Source organism: Eumetopias jubatus, unplaced genomic scaffold (genome assembly GCF_037043125.1).
Source record: "Eumetopias jubatus isolate StellerSeaLion01/CBP00866 unplaced genomic scaffold, mEumJub1_p1.0 scaffold_13, whole genome shotgun sequence".
Taxonomy (NCBI): domain Eukaryota; kingdom Metazoa; phylum Chordata; class Mammalia; order Carnivora; family Otariidae; genus Eumetopias; species Eumetopias jubatus.
The window spans coordinates 54,478,530-54,505,062 of record NW_028274819.1 but is presented as its reverse complement, the minus strand read 5'-3'; the positions used below and the strand labels follow the sequence as shown (position 1 = coordinate 54,505,062).

The 26,533-nt window shown below is 40.3% G+C and overlaps 1 protein-coding gene and 1 pseudogene across 1 annotated transcript in view; both read left to right on the top strand.

Annotated features, from left to right (window-relative positions):
• Nucleotides 1-26,159, top strand: part of FCHSD2 (FCH and double SH3 domains 2) — a 275,131-nt gene extending 248,972 nt beyond the window's left edge. The window contains exons 14-20 of the mRNA XM_028115863.2: nt 14,043-14,177; nt 19,592-19,675; nt 19,796-19,973; nt 20,272-20,492; nt 21,477-21,606; nt 21,743-21,825; nt 24,042-26,159. Coding sequence (XP_027971664.1) covers nt 14,043-14,177; nt 19,592-19,675; nt 19,796-19,973; nt 20,272-20,492; nt 21,477-21,606; nt 21,743-21,825; nt 24,042-24,125 — 915 coding nt within the window. The 3' untranslated portion in view covers nt 24,126-26,159. The remainder of the gene's footprint in view (nt 1-14,042; nt 14,178-19,591; nt 19,676-19,795; nt 19,974-20,271; nt 20,493-21,476; nt 21,607-21,742; nt 21,826-24,041) is intronic.
• LOC114218673 (small ribosomal subunit protein uS8 pseudogene) lies at nt 12,815-13,537 on the top strand (annotated as a pseudogene).
• Nucleotides 26,160-26,533: the final 374 nt, after the last annotated feature.

The window sequence follows — 26,533 nt, the reverse complement described above, 5'->3', positions numbered from 1 at the left end:
GCCTCCCCATCCATTACTCTCTCTCATCCTCTTTATTTCCTGATGGCATTTATTACAGTCTGTACTTGTCTTCTTTGTTTTCTTTGTCTTCCTCTCTGGAATGTAATTTCCATGTCTGCCTGAATCACTGCTCTGCACAGCCAAGTGCCTGGCACATAGTAGGTATTCAATAAATATCTGTTGAAGGACGAAGTGAAAGAATGGATGGACGAACAGATGGAATAGTGGCAAACTAAAAGCTAAAACTTTAATCTCTCAACTTCCTACTGTATCCATAGTGCCTCTTCGGTGGTTGTGTCCTTCAGATAAAAGGCATCCTTGCTAGAGAAATTGGCTAAAGTTTAAGAACATTCCTGAAAGTTTTGTCAGTTTTTTCACATAGCATTCTGATTTTCTAATGGGAATATACTTGCACATTTAAAAAAGATTGTGTGTGGGTGCATTTTAAGGAAAAGCAGTCTATTGAAAGTTTATTTTTATTTCACTATCAATGGTAATCCAGCTAGGGAAAGTAGGCACACATCACCCACTTGACTTTGGGGTTAGAAGAGCTTGACCCATTTTCAGTACAACAGAGTTGCTCCATATCATGGAATATCTCTTCCTAATGCATCTTTTGAATATCACAGTTCCCATCTACTTGAGGTTATTTTGTTGTACAGAATTTAGGATGACAGCAAATTCGAGGCACAAACTTACTTTCACCATCTTCAGTGGCACTGTTGGCAGCCAGTCAAACACATGATTTCCCTTGGATTAGTACCTTTTCTAACTAAATCAACTGGGCAGGCATTTATCCCCTCAGTATGTGCCTACGTCTCGTGCATATTGGAAATGAACAAGACTTGATCTCTCTCCTTGAAGAGCAGAGCTGATAGAGCAGACAGACCTTTATAGATCTTAGTGATACATGGCAGCGTATGACTGGGCTGCTCTGTGCCAAACCTGAAATTGCTTCCTCCTAACTCATCAACACCTTGGGAAAAAAGTCACTTCTTTCTGGGTTTCAGAGAGAAAGTAAGTTAAATGATTCTAAGATTCCCTCCAATTCCAAAATTTTACGATTTTGTGAAATGCTCTCAAAAAAACTCAATACCAGATAGAAAAATAGGAAAGATGTTTACCCCATGAAGGAAATGATAGTTGAATAGTCCTTGAAGAATTTCAACAGGAGATAAAGAAGGGCTTCTGAGTGTGAAGAAAGGAAACGAAGGAGATATGCCTACTAGAGTCTGTCAGTGAGTAGTACATTCTGATAGTACGTGTTGAGAACTGTCTAAAGATATCAGCTCATCTAGGAACATCATATCCTCTGTGAAGGGAGCATTTCACAATCCCTTCCCACTCTTTTCTTCCCTCTAGTCAGTATTACAGAGCCTGTGTCATCCCGCATTCAGCTGAAGGATGTATTTTGTGGAAGCTCTACTAACAGTACATTAGTGCCCCTCTTATTCATGGTGTCACTTTTCCTGGTTTCAGTTACTATGGTCAACCATGGAAGCAACTATCTGGAAGCAGATGATCCTCCTTCTGACTTAGTGTCAGAGGGTCAGTAGTAGCTTAATGCTGCAGTGCCTACATCATTCTCCTCACTTCATCTCATCACGTCGGCATTTTATCATCTCACATCATCACAAGAAGGGTGAATATAGTACAATAAGATATTTTGAGAGAGAGAGAGACCCACATTCACGTAACGTTTATTACAGTATATTGTTGTAATTGTTACATTTCATTAGTTATTATTTATCTCTTACTGGGCCTAATTTATACATTAAACTGTAGCATAGGTATGTATGTGTAGGAAAAAACATTGTCTGTTACAGAGTTTGGTACTATCTGTGGTTTCAAGCATCCACAGGGGGTCTTGGAACGTATTCAACGTATTCTCCACGGATAAGGAGGAGAGGCTCAGATGTAGGCACAAAATAGCTTAATGAAGTCCCAATATTTATTTAACCTGCTTTTAAATGACAGCACTGAAATAATTTAGTGGGATTTGTATCTCCTCACACTGGCAGCTAGCTAGCTAGGAGCATGCAGCAGAAATACACATCTGGGGACCAAATTATTCCATTGTAGGTGCCAACGAAAGCATTAATCATCAAGTTTAGAGTTCCCTTCTATCTGGAAAACATGGTTAATTCTAGTGTTAGACATTAACAGTGTAAAGGGCCTTATTAGAAGATAAATGTGTTAAAAACATACAGTCTATTTACCTTATAGAATAAGGAAGAAACTAAATTTCGTTGGATATTAACTCTTTGCCTTCTGTATTATGCTCTGGTACAGAATATAGGATTCGGAAGAAAAAGAGAAAAAGAATCACAGAATATAGCAACACTTTCTAAAAGGAGAGCAGTCTAATATAGTTATTCAGTTGATGGTTAACTAGAGCTTATACATAACCGCCTGTGGTTAGATTGCTCCCAGTAGCCCAGTCAGCCTTTCTGTCCATCATTCCTCCCTTCTCTTATTTTCCTTTCTTCTCTTACTCAAAAGCCCATACCCAGTTTACAACCTAATTTTGAAATTGTATTGATTTTAGAATAGAAAAAGTTTTATAACTAAATTACAGAAAAGATTAGAAAGTTCAGTAGAGAAGAAAATGACCAAAAGCTCCATTCTTATTAACGCCACTGTTAGCAACTTGATGTAATTCCATCCTCTTTCTATTATTCTTTTTTTTATTTAAGATTTTATTTTTCATTTATTTGAGAGAGAGAGAGTGAGCAGGGTGTGTGGGGGGGGAGCTGAGGGAGAAGGAGAAGCAGCCTCCCCACTGAGTAGGGAGCCCGAAAAGGGCCGATCCCAGGACCCCAGGATCATGACCTGAGCCGAAGGCAGATGCTTAACCAGCTGAGCCACCCAGGCGCCTCCTATTCTTTTTTTTAAACATATTTATCTTAATAATGTTAATTTTGTATATTTTTCCATCTAACATTCCATTTTGCTGGATGATCTCCATAATCTTCCTTTTAATGTCTGCATAGTATTTGATCAAGAAAGCATACAATAATTCACTTAACTATTCTTTTATGGATTCAGTATTTGCTTTAAGATATTCTAAATAAATAATACTCTAAAAATATTTGTGTACATATTTCTTTTTTCCATACAGGGGATTTTTTTCTGTAATATAGATTCTTAGAAGTAGTAAGTCAGGGGTGCCTGGCTGGCTCAGTCAGTGGAGCATGCAACTCTTGATCTCAGGGTTGTAAGTTTGAGCGTGAGATTGGATATAGAGATGACTTAAAAATAAAAAATAATTAGGTCAGAGATTTATAGTTCTTTGTTTAAGATTGGTTTCTGTTCTTTCAGTTATTTTCCCCTAGGTTCTCAAACTATAGCCGACAGTGTTTACATGACTTCTTGTCTCCAGCCATTTCCCCCAACTATTATACACAGACATCCTGACATCCACTTTGTTGTTCAGCTTCCCTAAGAGTGTGAGCATTTTGCAGAGTTGCATAGAAATAAATTGACTTCCCTCATTGTGAAGACCATGCTGAATAATGTGTTTGAAAGGCAAGGAAATTAAATATTTTTAACCATCAGGATAGTGGTTTAGTTTCCATCTGCCTCATTAATGCCTAATAGTCCTCACAGTATAATGGGCTTTGTTTTTGAAATATGAAAATCTGTTTTGGGCTTGCACTAATCCCAAAGAAAGGAAACAATGGATTTTTGTAATAAAATAAATGTAAACTGTAGAAAATAACAGAATACACCTGCAAAAATCTTCAGGCACTTCTATATTTATAGTTTTTCCAAATGGGCGGTAGTCTTTTTATTGATTTAAACTCTGTACCCAAATAGCCCACACTGTTAGTGAAACTGACATTTCATATTTTCAGCAGGATTAATTTAATTCAATTCAGCAAGCATATATTGAACCTGCCCTGCTCATGAGACCCTTTGCCACGTGCTGGGAGTTATCAAACTGAGTGAAATGTCTGCTGAGTTTGTATCCACAGATTGAGAGAACCAGTCTCACAGACAGCCAAGACCAAAAGATGGTCATTGAAAAGATGTGGAGACTTTCACTTCGAAGAGAAGGTCCTTGACTTCCTGCATAGCCACAATAACAAGTAAAGTGCCTGACATAAATCCTTGTACATAGTACATGTTCAAAAATATTAATCCAAACTTCAAGATAAGTAATTTAATCCTACCAACTAAGCTTAAAATACTACTAAAAGGAGGGAGTTCATAGATAAAGCATCTATTCTGTACCAGGTACTAGGTCAGGCACGTTCATACATTATGTCAATTAATGATCACAAGGGACACTTGGGTAGCTCAGTCAGTTAAGTGTCTGCCTTCGGCTCAGGTCATGATCCTAGAGTCTGGGATGGAGTCCTGCATCGGGCTCCCTGCTCAGTGGGGAGCCTGCTTCTCCCTCTGCCTGCCGCTCTCTCGCTTTCTCTCTCTCTCTGACAAATAAAATCTTAAAAATAAAATGATCACAACGATTCTGAATGTATTACAGATGAGGAGATAGACGTAGAAGAATTAGATATCTTGCCCAGTGGCACACAGCTAGTGTGGAGAGAGCTAGGATTTGAACCCAGATACATCTGCCTCTAAAGCCTTGCTCTTTAGCATACTTCCTTACTCTGTGGATGGCCCTTTATTCCTCTAACCTTCCCCATGATGCAGTGTAATTGCTGTACATTCCTTTTTTTCTTTTCTTTTTTCTTAGCTTCTGTTGAATCATCATTGAATGTCCTATTTTCAGTGTAATTAATGGTCTTGTAGCATCTTCAAGTACTCTGGCCCGTTGTCATTAAAATTCCTAAGCTCTGGGACCTCTGGGTGGCTCAGTTGGCTAAGCATCTGCCTTTGACTCAAGTCATGATCCCAGGGGGATCAAGTCCCACATCGGGCTCCTTGCTCAGCAGAGAGCCTGCTTCTCCCTCTGCCCCTCACCCTGCTTGTGCTCGTCTCTCTCTCTCACAAATAAAATCTTAAAAAAAAATAGAAATAAAATTCCCAAGCTTTACTGCTATTTTTTCATAGCTTTCCTCAGGTATAATTGATATATAATAGACTGCACATATTTAAAGTGTACAATTGATATAGTTTGACTTATGTATACACCAGTGAAAACCTTGCCACAATTAAGATAATGAACATATCCACCACCCTGTTTCCTCATGCTCCTTCCAGCCCTTCACTCAACCACGGATCTGCTCTCATTATGGATTAGTTTGCATTTCCTAGAATTTTACATAAACAGAATCATATAATATGTACCCCCCTTTTTTTTTTGGTCTGCTTTCACTCAGCATGATTGTTTTGAAGATCATACATCTTGTTGCATGTATCACTAGTTCATCGCATTCTTTTATTGCTGAGTAGTATTCCATTGTATGAGTGTACCATAGTTTATCAGTTTACCCAATGATGGGCAGTTAGGTTTTGGGGGGACTATTACAAGTAAAATTGCTGTGAACTTATATTTTGAGTGGACTAGACAGTGGGTATATGTTTGATATTTTAAGAAACTGCCAAACTGTTTTCCAAAGTGACTGTACCATTTTACATTCCCATCAATAGGGTACAGGTGTTCTCGCCCACACTTAGTATGGTCAGTCTTTTTAATTTTAACATTCTGATGGGTGTACAGTAGTGTATCATTGTAATTTTAATTTGCATTTCATTGATAATGTTGAGCATCTTCTCATATGCTTATTTGCCATCTGTATATCTTCTTTGGTGAAGTATCTGTTCAGATCTTTTGCCCATATTTTATTGGGTTGTTTGTTTTCTTTTAAGTTTTGAGAGTTCTTTTTATATTCTGTGTACAAACCCTTTATCAGATATATGATTATGGCTTGTCTTTTCATTTTAACAATATCTTTCAAGAAGGCAAGCTGGTGCAGCCACTCTGGAAAACAGTATGGAGGTTCCACAAAAAGTTGAAAATAGAGCTACCCTATGACCCAGCAATTGCACTGCTGGGTATTTACCCCAAAGATACAAATGTAGTGATCCGAAGGGGCACATGCACCCCAATGTTTATAGCAGCAATGTCCACAATAACCAAACTATGGAAGGAGCCAAGATGCCCATCAACAGATGAATGGATAAAGAAGATGTGGTATATATATACAATGGAATATTATGTAGCCATCAAAAAAATGAAATCTTGCCATTTGCAGTGATGTGGTTGGAACTAGAGGGTATTATGCTAAGCGAAATAAGTCAGTCAGAGAAAGACAATTATATGATCTACTGATATGAGTAGAGACAAGACAGAGGATCATAGAGGAAGGAAGGAGAAAATGAAACAAGACAAAACCAGAGAGGGAGACAAACCATAAGAGACTTTTAATCTTAGGAAACAAACTGAGGGTTGCTGGAGTGGAGGGGGGTGGGAGGGAGGGGGTGGCTGGTGATGGACACTGGGGGAGGGTATGTGCTCTGGTGAGTGCTGTGAATTGTGTAAGACTGATGAATCACAGACCTGTACCTCTGAAACAAATAATACATTATATGTTAATAAAAAATGGAAAAAAAAAAAAGTATCTTTCAAAGAGCAGACATTTTTAATTTTGATGAAGTCCAACTTTATTTTTTTTTCTTTTATGGACCATGCTGTGGTGTGGTGTGGTGTGGTATGGTAGCTTTGAGAAAAAGCTTTGACAAATCTTTGCCAAACCCAAGGTCATAAAGATTTTTTCCTATATTTTCTTGTAGAAATTTTATAGTTTCAGGTTATACATTTAAATTTATGGTCCAGTGTGAGTTAATTTTTGTATATGGTAAGAAGAATGAGTAAACGTTCCTTTCTGTTGTTGAAAAAACTGCCCTTTCTCCACTGAATTACCTTCACATTTTTGTCAAAAATCAATTACCCATGTATGTGTGGGTTTATTTTCGGACTTTTTCCTCATTGATCTATTTTTCTAGCTTGATGCCAATACTATACTGTTTTGATTAATGTAACTTCATAATTAGCCTTTCAGTTAGGTAGTGTAAATCCTTCAACTTCTCTCTCTTTTTTTTACTTTTAAATCCAGTCTAGTTAACCTCTAACTTTCTTCTTCTTTCTCAAGGTTGTTTTTTTTTTTTTTTAGGATTTTATTTATTTATTTGAGAGAGAAAATGAGAGAGAGAGAGAGCACAAGAGTGGGGAGGGTCAGAGGGAGAAGCAGGCTTCCTGCCGAGCAGGGAGCCCAATGTGGGACTCGATCCTGGGACTCCAGGATCATGACCTGAGCCGAAGGCAGTCGCTCAACCAACTGAGCCACCCAGGTACCCCGTTTCTCAAGGTTGTTTTGGATAATCTGGGTCCTTTGCATTTCCATATTAATTTAAAATCAATTTTCTACCTACCAGGTAGAAAACCTACCCGGATTTTTTAAAATAGGATTGTGATGAATCTTTAGATCAGTCTGAAGACAGTTGATATTTTAACAATGTTGAGTCTTCCAATCCATTAACATAATACCTCTCTACTTATTTAGGTCTTTAATTTTGCTCAGCAGTATTTTGTAGCTTTTAGTATATAGGTCTTGCACATCTTTTTTCAGACATAACTATTTTATAGTTTTTGGTGCTATTGTAAATGGTTTTTCATTTTAATTTCCAGTTGTTCATTGCTAACACATAGAAATATGATTGATTTTTGCATATTGATCTTATATCCTGAAAACCTGCTAAACTCATTTATTAGTTATAATAGCTTTTGTGTATGTCTTCTATGTAGATAATCATGTCACCTGTATACTAAGAGATTTTTAGGGGCTCCTGGGTGGCTCAGTCGTTAAGTGTCTGCCTTCGGCTCAGGTCATGATCCCAGGGTCCTGGGATCGAGCCCCGCGTCAATCTCCCTGCTGGGCAGGAAGCCTGCTTCTCCCTCTCCCACTCCCCCTGCTTGTGTTCCCTCTCTCACTGTGTCTCTCTCTCTGTCAAATAAATAAATAAAATCTTTTTTTAAAAAAAGACATTTTTACTGCTTCCTTTTTCCCCCTTACCGTAACAACTAGAATCTCTAGTACGCTGCTGAATTGAAGTGGTGAGAGCTGACAGATGTTCTTGCCTTGTTTCTGCACTTAGGGAGAAAGCATTCAGTCTTTCACCATTAAGTATGATGTTAACAGCAAGGTTTTTGTAGATGCCCTTTACCATGTTGAGGAGTTTCCTCTATTCCTCTTTAGTTTGCTGATAGCAGTGAATGTTGGATCTTGTCAAATGATTTTTCTTTTTTAGTTTATTTATATCATAGATTGCACTGATGATTTTTCAGCTATTAAACGAACTTTGCATTACTGATAAACTCCACTTGACTCATGATATATTACCCTTTATATATTTAGTGGAATTGATTTGTTAAAATTTCCATAAGCATTTTTGTATTTCTGTTCATGGCAGATACTAGTCTATAGTTTTGTTCTTTTGTAATGCTTGTTTTACAATGGTTTGAAAAGTATCCTTTCCTCTTCTATTTTCTGGAAGCTTAGTAGAATTGTGTAGAATTTTTTCTTTCTTAAATATTTGCTATAATTCATCAGAGTAGTTATCTGAGCATAGAGTTTTCTTTGTGGAAGTTTTTTTTTTTTTAAGAAACTCAGTTTCTTTAGTAGATAGAGGATTATTCAGGTTATTCTTCTTGAGTGGACTTTGATCATTTATTTGTGTCTTTCAGGGAATTTGTCCATTCTAAGTTGGCCGACTTTATTGAAACAAATTGTTTATAATATTCCTTTATTATTCTTTGATTATCTAGAGAATCTGTAGTGTGGCATTGCTTCTCATTTTTTTTTACGATTTTATTTATTTGACAGAGAGAGATACAGCAAGAGAGAGAACACAAACAGAGGGAGTGGGAGAGGGAGGAGAAGCAGGCTTCCCGCCAAGCAGGGAGCCTGATACGGGGCTCGATCATGACCCCAGCCGAAGGCAGATGCTTAATGACTGAGCCACCCGTGCACCCCGCTTCTCATTCTTGATATTGGTTATTTGTGTCTCCACTTTTTTCCTGATCATTCTGCTAGAGGTTTATCCATTTGATAGAGCTTCACAAAGAAACCGCTTTTAACTTCATTGATTTTTTTTTTCCCTGTTGTTTTTCTGTTTTCTATTGTATTGATTTCTGCTCTGGTTTTTATTACCTTTATTCCGATTCGTTTGGATTCCAATAGTTGTTTCCTAAGTTGAGGAAACTTTCCCATCCCCTTCGGTGCATGATGTCCAGTGTTCATATATTTTGAGTTCTTTAGTTGTTTCTGGAAGGAGTTTAAATCTGGTCCTTGATACTCCATCTTATCTGGAAGCAGAAATCTATGTTGCTGATATTTTCAACATCATCCTTTATAATCTATTTGTGTTGTATTTGGAATGATGTTCAATGTGATCACTTCTCTGTCCAAACAAAACTCAGAGGTTCTGCTAGTCAGTTTAAGGAGCTGCCTTCCTCTGTATTGAATATCACCAGATTCTTTATGTAATTTCTTCTTTCCTCATCAAAAAGGAAAAAAGAGTAATGACTTATTAAGTACCTTCTATGAATCCAGCATGTGTTATGGGTTTAAATATGTTACCTCTGGGGCGCCTGGGTGTCTCAGTCGTTAAGCGTCTGCCTTCGGCTCAGGTAATGATCTCGGAGTCCTGGGATGGAGCCCCGCATTGGGCTCCCTGCTCAGTGGGGAATCTGCTTCTCCCTCTCCCTCTGCTGCTCCCCTGCTTGTGCTCTCTCTGTCTCTCTCAAATAAATAAATCAATCTTTGAAAATAAAGAAAGAAGTTACCTCATTTAATCCTTATGATAACCCTATGAAGAAGTAATTGTCTTCATTATAAGATAAGGTAATTGAAGCTGAGAAGTTAAATAATTTGCCGGAGGTCACACAACAGTAAATGTTATAGTCAGCTTTCAAACTCAAGTCTGTCAGACCCAAGGACCCAGTATTACTTTCTAGTTCATTACAGTACCATAAAGTTGATGAAACCCTTCAGAGGTGGTTTTGCTGAGTACAAAGAGACAGCTACTAATACCAACTCAGAAAGCTTTTTCTTATCTGCCCCTGCAAAGAGAGTAAGCATTTTACATCTAAGAAAGGAAAAACATTAGTACAGCTAGAAAGAATAGTTTTAATTGAAGTTCTGTCAGGTGACAGGAAGGAAAAGGACTAAGAGAGCTATTGTTAAGAAACAGGAAGAATGTGATTTTAGAAATGCTGGGTCAAGAAAACATTGTAACAGTGAAGTTACAGAGGGTGAAAGAGGGAAAAAGCAGAAGTTATTCAGCAGTGACGTACTTTGAAAAGCTGCTGGAGCAATGAAAAAGCACATGGCCCTGACCCCCGTTGCTGTCACTGCAACTTTTCATTCCCTTCCATGAGAATCAGACAATGAACTCAGAATAAAGGGGAAAGAAAAGAATGTTTAGTATCAAACAGTGTTGTCAAGATAAAATGTTCTGGATTGATTCCCAGTGCCACAGCACAGTGCATATTAACATTCCTTATATATTTTTGGAAACATATTCTACCCACATTGGCTCTAATTTTAGTTTTTATAGATGTATGGGTGTTTTGTGTTGTTCTGTTGCAATGCCTGGTTATGGATTTTTTTTTTAATGTCTGTAACCTCTACTAGAGTATGAAAGCAGTGTCTTCTAAGTATATGTAAATATGTTTACATTTTTTAAAAGATTTTATTTATTTATTCATGAGAGACAGAGGGAGAGAGAGAGAGAGAGAAGCAGAGGGAGAAGCAGGCTCCCAAGGAGCAGGGAGCCCGATGCGGGACTCGATCCCAGGACCCCGGGATCATGACCTGAGCCGAAGGCAGACGCTTAACCATCTGAGCCACCCAGGCGCCCATATGTTTACATTTTATGGCAGTTTCTAGCATATGATTCTCATCTTTTATATGACACAATGCCCTTTTGGTAAATGATGGTATCATAGCCTGAGATGATTTGAAAGGTCAGATTTGAGTCTTACTTTGTCATTGACCCGACTGACCATAGATGAATTATTTGTAAGATGAGGCACATGATTATCTCATCCAACTGTGAAGAATTTCCAGGAATAGTTATAAATGAGAGTATTACAAGGGCTTTGAAATGTAGGCAGTACATTTGACAGGAAATATGTGCCATTTATTCTTTTAGAAGGTTCTATAGAATTTTATAGAGTCAGTTTTAAATGTTAATAATTACTCAAGAGAAATCACTTTAATTCATTAAAAAGTAGAATCGGACAATATAACCAGCCTCTATGTTGCAACTTGCTAAATGCCAGGGAGTCTTGACCTTCTGCAAACACCTCTTCCTATTCAGAGGCCCCCCTGCACATTCAGCATTTAATTGTGGCAGTTTCTCCACTCTAGAGTATGAGCTCATGCAAAGCAAACTGTGTCCTTCGTTTCATATCTATGAGCCTGGCACAGTGTTCAGCTTATTGTAGGGATTTGATATTTCAGTTATTCTTTCTATCGTGAGGCCTAATTCCGACTGTCCAGTCCTTCTTTCTTTAATGTTGTAAACATGCATGCCTTTGCATATTTGAACATGGGAAAAAGTAGCTACATAAATGCTTATGTGTAACTAAAGACAAAGAAACTTTGCCTGTTTTGTTTCCTGTTTGTTGGATTTTTAGTTTAAAAAGTAAGATATGCTTATTTTAATAGTTCAGATAGTACAGAGGTACCTAAAACACAAGTCAGCCATCTCTATTCTCCAGTCTTTGTTTTTCTTACTCTGCCTCCCCCGTCAGATATTTATGTTCATATAAATACTATTTGTACTTTAATATTATGAATAGTACTCTAGGCAAATACATTTTTTATACCCAGTTATTGAATACTATACTGAAAGTGAACAACAGAATCATCATATGGATACAGAATGGTTGTGAGGGTACCTTGTTTACCTTCATGGCCTTGTGCACAGCTCCTGCTGCCCAGCATCACAAGAGAGCATTGTACCACATGTTGCTAGCCTGGAAAAAGATCAAAATTTAAAGTATGGTTTCTCCTCAGTGTGTGTTGCTTTCACACCATCGCAAAATTGAAAAATTATAAGTCAAACCATTGTAAGTTGGGGACCAAGTGTAAATTACATGATATATTCAGCACTTTATTTTTACAAAATAGTCTTTATTTTAGATGGTTTTGTCCAATTGTACACTAATGTAAGTGTTCTGAGTGTGTTTAAGGTAGGCTAGGCTAAGCTATGATGTTCAGTAGGTTAAGTGTATTGAATGCATTTTCAACTCAGGATATTTTTCAACTTATGATGGGTTTATTTGGACATAACCCCATTGTAAGTTGAGTAATATCTATAGTTTTACCTCCTGATGCTTTTATTTCTCCATAAAGGATTCATAAAAGTGAAATTGCTAGATCAGGTGGTATGTTTAGTTTTTAATTGCAGTAGGCCGTTTTTTTGTGTTTTTTTTAAGGATGTATCAATTTACATTTCTATCAATCTCCAAATCCTTGGTAGCTTTAGAAATCTTTCTAACGTTTCCCCATATGATCAGTTTAAAATGGTAAGAGGCTGGGGAACCTGGGTGGCTCAGTCGTTAGGCGTCTGCCTTTGGCTGGGGTCATCATTCCAGGGTCCCGGGATCAGGCCCTGCGTCAGGCTCCTTGCTCGGCGGGAGGCCTGCTTCTCCCTCTCCCTACTCCCCTGCTTGTGTTCCTGCTCTCACTGTGTCTCTCTCCATCAAATAAAATCTTTAAAAATAATAATAATAATAAAATAAAAAATAAAATGGTAAGAGACCTTTATTAGTATTTAACAGTGAAAGAGAAAGGACACTGATAAACATTTCTTATATATCTGAAAAACATTTTACTCTTTGTTTTTTTGTTTTTTGTTTTTTGTTTTAAAACCTGGTCCTTTCAGGCCCCTGGCTGGCTCAGTCAGTGGAGCATGCGACTCTTGATCTTGGGGCTGTGAGTTTGAGTCCCACATTGCATGTAGAGATTACTTAAAAATAAAATCTGCTTTCTGCCATCTCTTTCTGCCGCCATAATGATGCACATGAATGTCCTGGCAGATGTCCTCAAGAGCATTATTGCTGAAAAGAGAGACAAACGCCAGGTTCTTATTAGGCCATGCTCCAAAGTCATCCTCTGGTTCCTCACGGTGATGATGAAGCATGGTTACATTGGTGAATTTGAAATCACTGATGATCACAGAGCTGGGAAAATTGTTGTGAACCTCATGGGCAGGTTAAACAAGGGTGAAGTGATCAGCCCCAGATTTTGATGTACAACTGAAAGATCTAGAAAAATGGCAGAATAACCTGCTCCCATCCCGCCAGTTTGGTTTCATTGTCCTGACAACCTCAGCTGGCATCAAGGACCATGAAGAAGCAAGACGAAAACACAGGAGGGAAATCCTGGGATTCTTTTTCTAGGGGTGTAATACATTCATGCAAATAAAATGCCTCTGGAGAAAGAAAGAAAATAAAATCTTAGGGGCACAGCTGGTTAAGCACCAACTCTTGGTTTTGGCTCACGTCATGATCTTAGGGTCGTGAGATCGAGTCCCATGTCGGGCTCCATGCTGGGCATGGAGACTGCTTTAGATTCTCTCTCTCCCTCTGCCCCCTGCCCCGCTCTCACATGTGCATGCAGGTGTGCTCACATTCATTCTCTCAAAATAAAAATAATAAAAATAAAATCTTTAAAAAAAACTGGTTTTGGGCGCCTGGGTGGCTCAGTTGGTTAAGCGACTGCCTTCGGCTCAGGTCATGATCCTGGAGTCCCGGGATCGAGTCCCACATCGGGCTCCCTGCTCAGCGGGGAGTCTGCTTCTCCCTCTGACCCTCTTCCCTCTCGTGCTCTCTATCTCTCATTCTCTCTCTCTCAAATAAATAAATAAAATCTTTAAAAAAAAAAAAAACTGGTTTTTTTATAACAGGAAAAATGCAAGTGAGAATAGATACTTTTTTTCTGTGTGCAGTTGAATAAGTAAATTATATTTTGAAACAATTAGGTTTTAAGTGTTTTTTCCTGCTTTCAACCATTTTCTTGAAGTAAGCAAGCTAGCCAGTGGCTTCTAATTTTCCCTAGCTTAATGCAGATCCCGAAAGAGAAGAAGGAGAAGAGTTTGAAGACAACATGGATGTTTTTGATGACAGCAGTTCCAGCCCCTCTGGCACCTTAAGAAATTATCCACTTACCTGCAAAGTTGTTTATTCTTACAAGGTGTGTATTTCTCTAACCTATTGCTCATATTAAATTGTGGCAACCCTGAAGACACACGTGACTGTGTCTACCCAGCCTCGCATAGTGTGCTTACTATAAAGTTGGTGTTCAGTTAACGTTAGAGACAGTATAACATAATAGTGAACAGTTTAGGCTCTGACATCAGACTGCCTGGATTAAAATCCTGTCTCTGCCATTTACAAGCTATCTGACCACACTAGCCCCTTGGTCTCTGTGAGCCTCAGTTTTCCTACCTATATTATGGGGATAATATCAGAGGGCTAGTTTGAAGATTAAGTGAGATGACACTTTTATAGCAAAGCACTTAGAACAGTGCCTGGCATCTAGTAAATTTTCAGTAAATCGAAATCTTAACCCTTATTATCAGTTGGCTGCTTTGGCACAAGACCCTCCATTAGGATGACCGTCCAAACTGATACTAAAAGAAAATTGTTTTACAAAAGTTTTGTTATACTTTACCTTTCCTAATCTTAATATAACCACCTCTTGTTTCCATGGTAAGCAGGGACCTAGATAAATAGATGCCAGAATTTCAAATCCTGATTTGGTATAATAGTTTTTCATCTCTCTCACCTCTGCTCTACTTACACATAAATTTTTTACTCATACAAAGTACATTGAATTTCCCTCCGCTCATCTAGTCCATCAACCAGCCCTGTTGACTGTATCTCCAAAACATCCTGAATCCATTCACTTTTCACCATCTTGGTCTAGGCCATTGTTTCAATTACTGCAAAAGAAAAAAAACAACAACAAAAACCCATAATTGGTATCCCTTCTACATACTTACCTCCCTCTCAACAGTCCATTGTTCACTTTGCAGCCAAAATTTATCTTTAACAAATAAAAGAGATTATTTTATTCCCTTGCCTAAAAACCTTTTATAAGCTTTCCATCACACATAGGAAAACAAACTCTTCCCTAGAGTCTACAATGTTCTACAGATTGAGCTGGCCCCTTACAGTCTCCCTAGCTTCGTGTCAGACCATTCTCCTAACCAGCCCACTCACCACCCATTAGCAACTGTGGCACCATGCTCCTTCCTAACTTGACAACTTTGCACTTGCTGCTGTCTCTACCTAGAACCATCTTTCCCCAGATTTTGGTTGGCTGCATACTGCTCTTCATTGAGGCTTAGCAATCAAATAGTGCCTCCTCGGGTCTCCCCTGACAACCTAATATAAGCCAAATTCTCATTCACTATTCTCTTCCCATTGCCCTTTTCCCTCTTTTATTTACTATATAGCACTTACCACCAGCCAAACTTAATCTTATTTGTTTTTATATTTCTTTGTCTTGATTCCCCACTAAAGGTCCATAAAAGCAGAAACCCGGTCTGTATCCGTGTACCTTGTCTGTGTGTCTCCAGCACGCAGGCCGGTACCTGGCACACGGCAGGTCCTCAGTAAATAATTGTGGGATAAATAAATGAATGATATAAGGAAGGCATAAACAAATGAATCCTCCTCTGGCTCCCATGCTGATGGACACCCAATGCTTAAGGGACAACAACAGAAGCAGAGTCTGGAAAGAATCTTCAATAACCATACATGGGGGACAGTCGCACTCCCACTGTCCCTGGATGGCCACAGCTTGGCAATATATACTCTTCAACATCAGTGATACCCAGACTTTTTAGTTTAACATCCTTTCATATATACTTAAATTATGAATACTTCCTCTTTTCTAAAAGAGGAAGTAAACTATTTTGATAATCTTTTGAAAATTTCAAGGCATCTTCTGAGATAGTTGGAAAGGTGTTACAGAGTATTATAAAACTAGGGTTGGGAATGTTTTCTCATCTCACCTCTCAATATTATATTTACTTTGAAGTTTCAGAATTTAAAATTTAAGGTCCTTAAATGGAGAGGATCCCAAGAGTCTGATTATAAATAGATCACATCCATCCAGCATTCCCTCTGTTGGCATATGCCAGGCATGTCCCTATGGTAAAGCAGACTATAAAAATCTATTTAACTAGTTCATCACTGAACAAACATTTATTTAGTGCCTGTTAAGTTTCAGGGATGCAAGAATTAATGTGACACAACTTGTGCCCCCCCCCCCCGAATGGATAGTCTGGCGGAATTAAGTATTAAACTGAAAAATGGAATATGTATAAAAACATTTATAGTAGAGGTTAAAACCACTAATTTTTTCCTGTGATGGGAGAAATTTCATAGATGAAATGGCACTTAAATTAGGTCATAAGATCTTACTAAATACAGTGAGAAGGGAAAGAGCCTTCTAGGCAAAAAGGACAGCAGATACAGAGACAGAGGTGGATGAGAGTATGCAGTGTTCGGGAAATGTTACATTCAGTAGCGGGTGAGCATCAGGTGTAGGGATTAGAGCTGCTGGAAATAAAGATGTTTACTATTAGTAAAGGGCCTTGGAAACGAGACTGAAGTATGGTTTGTATCCTGGCTGGTGAGAACCTTTGGATGTCCTAAAATCAGATGGGGTTTTTAAGAAGGTAACAACCCTGGTCATGGTATAGACACTGTACAGGATAGATTAAAGAGAACTGAACTATAAGCCTAATGGTGGTTCCTATAGTCCAGACCTGGAAAGGAGGCCTGGATTAATCTGGTGAGAAGAGAGGAAAGTTATATTTAAGGATTAGATTCAAAAGACTTAAAAATGCTTATAACCTTTGCCCCTACTAGCATATATCTTAAGGAAATGATCCACAATTTAGAAGAAGGTTTTGGATACAAAGTGTTCTTTCATCGTAGTACTATTTTGTAGTAGCTTGAAGTTGGCTATCTGATAAGAGAATAGTTAAATAAATTAACCATTCATATAATATAATAATGTACATAAAATATTATCAAGATAATTGAAAATTACATTAATGAGAGTCTTTTTATGTAGGAAGCAATGATAGGCCAGAAGAGTAAGATGCCAAATTACATGTACCGTAAGATTTCGATTATACATATTTCCAGCTTTTCTACAGTGAACATGTATTATTTTAATCAGGAAAAAGCACATTGTTTTTTTTTTAAAAAAATGGGAAATTGAGAGAGAGAGTGGTGAGGATGGAGCACTTGGCTACTTCTAGGGTTGTGGTTGTCCCTGGGAGTTAGGACTTCAGGGGGCAGTGTAAGAGCATGTGTTTGTTTAGTAAGCCCTTCCTGACCACTTTCTCTCTTTAGTTGGGATACATGAGAAGAATTACATTCCCTGCAGTAAGTAAGTCATTCTGCTGGGCACCCTACAAGGGCAAACAACTAAGCAGAGTGCCATGGTAGTTGGTGGTAGTTAGAGAGATGCACAAGCCTTACAACAAAAGGAGCAAGAAGCCGCCAGCTCATGGTGGGTGGTCTGGAAAAACAATAGCTGGGTCTCAAATCATGAGTAATAGTAATAGCTACATATGTGAAGTATTATGTGCCTGGTACTATATTTATGTTATTCTAATCTCTTCAATAACCCAATATGGGAGATATTATCAGCCAACCCATTAATTCAACAAATATTAATTGAGCACCTTCCGTGTAACATCCTGTGCTCTTTTCTAGGCTTGGGAATATGGCATTGATGAATACAGACAAAAATCTCTGCCTTCATGGAGCTTACATTCTAATAGGAATAAAAAAGAAAACTGAGGCTCAGAGAGGTCTTATGGTCACTTGCCCTTAGAAACAGACTGAAGCTGGACTTGAACCCAGTCATCTAAGTCTATTCATCAGACGGGAAAGAGGGAGTGGGGCCTCCTGGAAAGAAGGAACAGCCTGGTAAAAGCATAGAGGCAGGGAATAACATGGTGTGTTCCAGAGACTAGGGAATGGTGTGTGGGGCCAAAGCATTGAGAGACCACAGTAACCAAACCCTGTAGAGTCTTGAGATCCATGCAGAGGACTTGACCTTGTCAAGTGGAAAAATTGGTCACTGTTTGGGGATGGTATGATCAACCTAGTATCTGCTGATATTACATAGTAGCACGGAAGAACTTGCATGGACCTCCATGACTTTTTTTTTTACGAGGGCAAAGTATATTTAAAGGTGTTCTTATCCTTCCTGCTTTGTTCTCACACATTGAAGTCAGTTGTGTTGATACTTTTTAAGTCTTCCCATGGAATTAGGGAAAATGTCTTTGTTATATTTTTGCCTTTTGCTGATATAGTCAAAGCATAGTGAGGTTTCAGATTAGCCAAGAAATTTCACTGGAAAAGCTCTCATGAATAAATTACCTTTTTTCCCCCAATTTTGAAATCAGGTAATTTACTTAAAATTCTGGTCCTGGAGTATTTCTGTAATGGATCAGCCATTCTCAGTACTATTTGAACATCTCAAGCAGTTGTGGCAACATCCAGAATCTGGATTTGATGAAATATTATAATGCATGTGAAATGGGAAATGAGTCAATAAAGTGACCCATTTTCTTGCCTTATTTTTGCTTGTGTAACTTGGAGATAGTTTACACTTTGAGACTGTGAGATTCGAAAAACTATATGGTCTTGTAGTTATATAGTTGTACTAATCTTGGGACTTGGGGAACGCTTTTAAGACTGTTCACCAGAGAGCCAGAAGATGCCAGCAGGCCTCTCCCTGCTACATGTGACAGCAAGTCTCTTTAGGAAACACAGCCACACAGTTTCTCCCCCCGAGAGTTTGCTCTCAGATTCTGCAGTCTCAGGAGCAGTATCTGGTGGCCAGTGCTGGTGGATTCCTGCTGTCAGAGATAATAAAACCATCATGGTTAGCAGCTTGCACAGTAGCACCTAGGCAGATCAGCCCAGTCTTCACAGTTAAGTTAGAGCATCATAAATCCAAATTGTGACCCATCTCAGTCATTTCCTTCCCAGCTTTCTTCTCTTGGCCATTGTTTTTCACACGGTGACTCCAGATCAGTTCCAGGCACCGCTCACGCTGTCATCCAGTCCATGTACATAGCTGTTTGCGTTCTCACAGTGCGCAGCTCTGTGGTGGCCTCTGTGCAGTTCTGGTTCAGCGCTCGCTCTGGCTGTGCTTCCCAAATCACCATGGTTCTCAGCTTACCCATCCCACACTGACTCCCCCTGCCTCCCGGAATGGCAGGAGTGTCATTTTGAAGAAATGGAGGCATCAAGAAGTTGATGACCAATAGATACATAAGCTGGAGCTGGAGCCTGGGGCCCCTGCTTCCAGCCGAGTGCTGTGTTCACTGCACCTGATGGCCTCTTGAGGATTCCGTTTCTCCAGTTTTTGTTGCAGCTTTATTTTGTTTAGTTTTTTAAAGCAAAACTTCACCTCATTATGATAGTTTTACAGCCCTTAAATTTTTATGTTCATAATGTTCTTCAAAATCATTTCAATATCTTGGTCCACAGTTTTTGTTATGATCAGCATACATCTGCTCTTTATCTAACCTTTTTAATTTTGTCCATGACCATCCTACATTGCAGGCTTCCCAACCAGATGAGCTGACCATTGAGGAGCATGAGGTGTTAGAAGTGATTGAAGATGGAGACATGGAAGACTGGGTCAAGGTATATTCCTTTGTTCGTATCGCCCCTTCTTGTGACATTTTTAGGAGTTGGTTTTGGTTTTAGTTTTGCCCTGTCCAGATTGTGTGTGCAAACCTATTTTGTCACATGTCTTTTACTCAGGCTCGAAATAAAGTTGGCCAAGTGGGTTATGTGCCAGAAAAGTACCTACAGTTTCCCACCTCGAGCAGTCTCCTGAGCATGCTGCAGTCCTTGGCTGCTTTGGACAGTCGGTCACACACATCCAGCAATTCCACGGAGGCCGAGCTCGTTTCAGGCAGCCTCAACGGAGATGCCAGTGGTAAAGACTGAAAGAAGGCACTCTTTATTTGGTCACATTTGGCCTAAGCAGTATTGCCCTGGAGTCAGCCTTCAGTGGGTTAAAAAGCAGAACTTCATTCCCGTTCCGTGTTTTCTGTTATTTGGTCACATTTACCCTGTAAGGTAGGACCCTGAGCAGATCTTCAGTGAGTAAAGAATTACAGCTGTAGTCTTAGCCTGTGTGATGGGCTTTTAGTTGTCACGTGAGCGCAGGGGTGGTTGCGAAAGTAACCTGGCCGTCCATGTCCTTAAGCATTTTTCTCCCTTTTGCCACCTAGTCTGTTTCGTGAAAGCACTTTATGACTATGAGGGCCAGACAGATGATGAATTATCCTTTCCTGAGGGAGCAATCATCCGAATCTTGAACAAAGAAAACCAGGATGACGATGGCTTCTGGGAAGGGGAATTCAGTGGGCGGATTGGAGTTTTCCCATCGGTGCTAGTGGAAGAACTTTCAGCCTCAGAGAACGGTGACACTCCCCGGATGAGAGAGATTCAGGTATGTGAGAGGGGAGAAAGCTGAATTAAAAGGTGTTTAAAGAAAATAACCCCCAAGGGGTGGTTGACCCATGCAAACGTGGGGCTACAGTTTCAGCCCCGCCTTCCCACTCCAGTCCTCTGTTGTCAGGTTTCTGCAAAAACTGAGTTTGGAAAAGCAGAGGCTCACCAACCTGGCTCCTGGGTAATGGCTGTATTACACCTCCATTTGCCTGCTTTTTGTGCTCTGAATCAGTTAACCGAAAGGATAAATTGTATATGACATACAAAAGAATGGTTTGGTAGGAAGAAAGAAAGAAACCGGAGGGGGAATGTATTGTCTCCATGGTTAGTTTAGGTAATGAAAATACTGCTCTTTCTTTCCATCACGGTCAGAGCCTGCCTGCCAGTCCTTTTCAGAGAACTAATGAGCCTGCCAGAGCCCTGTTTTACTGATGTGTCTCTAGGCTCAGCTCATCCTAGCAAAACTTGGCTTTACAGGAAACCCCTAAATCAGGTATGCCATAGCAGGCCTGGTAGATCCAGGATCAGAAGGAACATGTCTTTCCACCTTGTTTGTGTGACATTGTGACCACTTAGTCTGACATTTACAAAACCTGGGGAAGTCAGAAACAGCCAATTATTTTATCTTAACAAAAAAATAGAACTTGTCCCCTTTTTTTTGTTCTTCACCGGATTTACTGAATTGACCGATTTGGTATGTTTTCAGTAGAACTCTAGAGAATGGTTTGACTTGATGACTGTTTATGATAAACTATAATCAGTAGTGTAATGAGATCTCTGAGAGGAAAAAGTTAAATGCATCACAAAATAGGGTTTGGGATTGTTATTCTAAGCTCATGTGCTTCTAATGAGGCTGACAAAAATTGTGAATAGTCCTATCTGAGCTGCAGAGAAAAGTAATATGTCTGAATTAGTCAGCGAAGCCAGATTGCCTCTCCTTCCTGCAGTGAGCACTTTGTAGCTTCTTTTTCCTTTGTGGCAGATCTCTCCTTCCCCCATGCCACCGGGCTCCCTGCCTCCACTGCCGCTGTATGACCAGCCTCCCAGCAGCCCTTACCCCAGCCCAGAGAAGAGGAGCTCCCAGTACTTCCCGCGCTCTCCTTCAGCAAATGGTAAGCGTTCTGGCATGGAGCTAACTTCATTTTCGTTCAGAAATCACATGTTCACCTGAAGAGCACATGGATCTGCATTAGCATTTTTATTGCTCAACAACACAAATAAAATGAGCTGCTTGGTTCCCTCCCCTAGAAAACAGCTTCCTTGCTGAGTCACCAGGATTCTCACGGGCACCACGGCATACTCCTGAGACCTCATATGGCAAACTGCGACCCGTAAGTCTCTTATCTGGCAGGGTTACAGAATGCACAGTTCTTCCAAAATGAAAGTTAAAAATTAATGTCTCCCCGTGGCCCCTATGTTACGGTGATGCCCCCATGCAAGGGTCAGGTGGGTTGGGGACAATAAAAAGAGCTCTTAAAAATGTAGGGGCGCCTGGGTGGCTCTGTTGGTTAAGCTTCCACCTCTTCATGTCAGCTCAGGTCGTGATCCCCTGGGTCGTTGGATCGAGCCCCGTGTCCTTGGACTTGCTGCTCAGTGGGGAGTCGGCTTGAGGATTCTCTCTCTGCCCCTCCCTGCACTTGTGCATGCACGTGTTCTCTCTCTTTCTCTCTCTCTCTCTCTCAAATAAATAAATCTTTTTAAAAAAAATGAAAGCTATAAAAAGCAACACATCTTGGAAGGTCTGGTCTACGCTGGCAGTTTTCTCACTAAGCCATGGTGAGATAGCTAGGAAAGTCTTTGAATTATAGCAAGCTCTGTGAGCATTAGAGTGGTCTAATTGTGAAACAGAAGCACTTTTTTTTTTCCAGCGAGCATTTATTGAGAACCTATTTTCCGGGCTTATATTTGGCCTCTTTTGAGGAACAGAGATGAAATGAGTTCTACTTCATGCCTTTTTGAGGTTTAAGAGCTTCTATTCTCAAGGAGAATCTACTCTTACAAATAATCACCTCTCCTCACCCCTCACTCCATGCCTTCACCTCCTTCCCCCCACCTCACTGTGAAACAGCTCAAGGTCATAACTTTCCCACACTCATCCAGTGCATTTATTTTCCTTGAACTGCTTATCAGCATTTGACACCAGTCCTTGAACCACTCACTTCCTTTGGCTTCGTTCATTCAGACATGGATTGAGTGCCTTGTTAAAGACTTTGGTTCTTTATCCTAAGTGTAATAGGAAGCCATTGCAAAGTTGTAAGCAGGACAGTGATGTGACTGGTTTTGCATTTTTGAAACATTGCTGTGGCAGCTAAGTGACAATGAATGGAAGGTGGCAGAATGGACATGGGGAGCCATTTGGAGGCTGGAGCAGTGGTCCAAGCAAGAGGGGATGGCAGCATAGACTGCTGGGTATGAGTGGGAATGGGGAGAAGTGGGCCAGTTTGTTCCAAAACCCTTTCCTGGTTTGCTTTCTACTCTGGCCCTTTCTTTTTCATTCACCTGTATGGGCTTCTCTGCTTCAACCCATCTCTGCTGATGCTTCTCAGGGTTCTGTCCATGGGCTGCTTCTCCTGAGGTCGTTAAACTCACTCTCCCTGTGCAACCTCATCTCCTCCCACAGCTTTGATAACCATTTATTTGCTGACAACTTCCAGACTTCTGCCAATCCAGTCTCTTGCCTAAGCTTCAGCCTTGTGGATATCTCAGTGTACACATACCAGAGCCCCAAACTCAGCAACAGTGAGTTAATTATCCTCCCGCCCCGACATGCTCATGCTCCTGCTCCTGTACTGCCCGCCTTGGTGAGTGGAACCTCCATTCTACCACTGCTCTGGCATCACTCTTGGTAGCTCCCTGGCTCTGCCTCCCACAAACAGTCATCACCAAATCCTGCCACATTTACCTTGGAGACAGCTGTCTTTTCCTCTATCCGCCCCCCACCCGTGCTTAGGTCAGGCTAACATCAACTCTCACACCAACTTGATCACAAAAGCTTCCTAAATTGTCTCTTTACCTATACCCTAGCCCGCCCCCGCTCTTTTCTCCAAACCATTATCCGACTCGTCCTTTCACACCTTTGCCACCGCTATTTAAAATCCACCAAAGACTCCTCTTTGCCCACAGAGTAAGGCTCAGATTTCTTAACATGGCTTTATGAGGCCCTTCATGACTTCACCCCAGGCTGCCTCTCTAGTCTTCTCTCTCGCAGCTCTCCTTCCAGGACAGGCTGAAAGGTTTTCAGTTTGCAAGCACTGCTCTCTCTGGGTTCCACCTCCAGGCCTTTGCTTTGGAGGAGGCTTTTAGGGCTACAGCCGAGCTTTCAGCCGAGGAAAGAACCTGATTTGTAGGTTCCACATTTCATCAGAACAGTAACTCCCTGGTGTGGGAAATAGTCAGAATTACTTTGGAAGCACATACTTTCATGTTCAGAGCATTTGAGACCCCTGGGGTGCCCATGACTGTGGGTAAATGACCTGTTGGGCTGTGGAGGCTTTAAGCACTGAATCAGGAAGCCGACTGACGGTCCATATATTTGTTTCCTGCTCAGGTCCGGGCAGCTCCCCCTCCACCTACACAGAACCCCCGAAGGCCAGCAGAGAAGATTGAGGATGTAGAAATCACACTGGTGTGATGATGGGTTTACCCATCCATTACTGCTACAATCAAGGCCAGGCTTGGCGTTTGGCCATTCTTGTTCTTTAGGCACCTTTGCATGATGATGACTCTTGAACAGAGTGAAAACAAGGAGGATTATGTGACTGGGTGGCCTGGTGGACTCCTCCCACGTTTTGGATATTTTGTGCCTTTTTTTGTTGTCATTTTCTATGTCATCTCTCCTACCATAGCACAAATCCTAGTGGGCCCTAGAAGCAAGGGGGGACAGCCCTCATGCCTATCAGTGGCCCATTTTTATATGAGACTCAAGACCAGGCCTCATTCAGGGCACAGTCACAGAGAAACTGATCATGTGCACTCGTACAGTATATTACTGTGGCCACAAGGGTGTGGCAAAGACCCTCATCTTTCTTCAAGTGGCTTTTGCTCGTCTGATTAAATTTAATCAGATCATGTCGGCTGTGTAAGGAACTAGAAAGAGGGATTTCAGGAGGGGCTGGCTCCTCCCCACAGTTAGTCCCCAGATTGAGAAAGTGAAACTTACTGGGAAAAAGTGGACCGCCCTGAGTTTATCGCCAGTTGCATTAATGCACATCTCTTCCACAGCTAACAGATTAAAAACAGTAACAGTGTCCTTTGTATTAATATTTACGCCATTCATTTAGTGTTAGTGGAGCTAATATGGAGGGGCTGAACCGATAGCCAAATCTTGTCCATCATATAGACTAATAGAAAGGAGGCTGAGGCTGAAGCAGAAATGGAGCTTCCAGATCTGAAACGAGCTGATTTAATATTCTTTTTGTATTTGGGTATTTTTCATCTTAATTTTTGCAGCATATATTCTTCTGACCAATATCTTTAGAATCTGAATGTCTAGATAAACTGGGGACACATACTTGCCTTGTTGAGCTTCTCTCCTGGGGAGGCCCCTCATGTTTTATTCCCAAGCCGGTGCACGAGCCCAGCCAGCCAGCCTGTGGCTGCCCGAGACCAGTGGCCACCCCCCACAGGGTGCCCCTGGCCTGATAATGCCTTGGGAGGAAGAACCTGTGGCTCATGGAGGAAACCAGCTTCCTGTGAAAAAGGACTAAAGGACTACACACCGCGCACAAGCGCAAATGGACAAGGAAAAGACAAGTTCTCCGTGTCACAAGGAGAGCCAAAAGTAGTGTTTTCCACAGGCTAGCAAGCTCACAGTGGCAGGTGGCCCAGAGTAGGTCTCTACTGTCTGGCCACCTGTGGAAGAACAGGAGTGCCAAACCCAGGGACAAGGGCATTTTTTTTTTTTTTTTTTGGCCAGTTGCGTTTTTTTTTTCTTTTAAGAGATCAGATTTGCAGAATTCAATCTAAAAGTTGTATTATGCTTTGAAAACTCCATCCCTCCTAAGAATCTTTAAAAACTTGAAATGCTCGCCAAATGTCCCCATGGGATTTTTGACCAAAAGTCAGGTTACAACTGAAGAAATCTTTAGTCGTTTGATCACTTCAGTGACAGTACCCAGTGACAAGTCTTCTCTGTGATTTGGGGTTTTTGTTTTGTTTTTTGCATTTCTTAACCTGTTGATCTATTTGAGGTCTTTTTGTGTTTATCAAACTTATTCTTAAGTTTAAAAAAAATAAAAGGGTGGCTTTTTTAAGAATTTAAAGTTCTCTGACAATTTAAAAATCTTCAAAGCACTTTAAACAGTCTTCCAAGTGCTTGAATCAGATAGTTCTCGCTACCCAGTCTTGTCTTCTCTTTAGCTAGCCAAATTGTCCTTGAATCTGGATTTTCCACATTCTCAGAGTTATTTGAAATCTTTTGTTATATTTTAAAATATTTTTTGGAAGAGCTGCTAATTTTATTTAAAAAAAAAAAACAAAAGTTGTAAAAATATGCCTCCTTTTTAAAAAGAACCCCTCCCTCCAGGACATATAATCCAGCATCACTGCACAGGGCAGGCTCAGAGGGAGTGCCTCTGTGCAGATGTGCTTTCTTTACAGTGGCTGTAAAAAGTTTGTATTTATTATGTATAAAATGTTGAATAATAAAAAAATGGAATTAAGTTTTCTAAGTTTCCATATAAAAAGATTTGGGTAATTAGACCTTTCCAAATAGACAATGCTTTTTATAAAGACATTCCTAAGCCTTCCTTTTTTAAACCATAAAACAGATACAGAGAGGGGGTAAATAAATTCCCAGTTAAAGGCTGATTCCCTCTGGCTGCCAACCAGCCACATTGGGGACCAGGGCTCAGTCTGTTTGGGGAGAGGCCTCACGGCTCTCTCCTTCCCAGAGTTGGGTACGTGCAATATGTATTCTTCAGACATTTTCTGTGCATAAAACTTACACACATATACATTGTCTTTTTATATACGTGAGATTATATATTTAGGTTTCCCTCATTCTTTTTGAAGGCTGTCTTATATTCCATGGTTTGGATA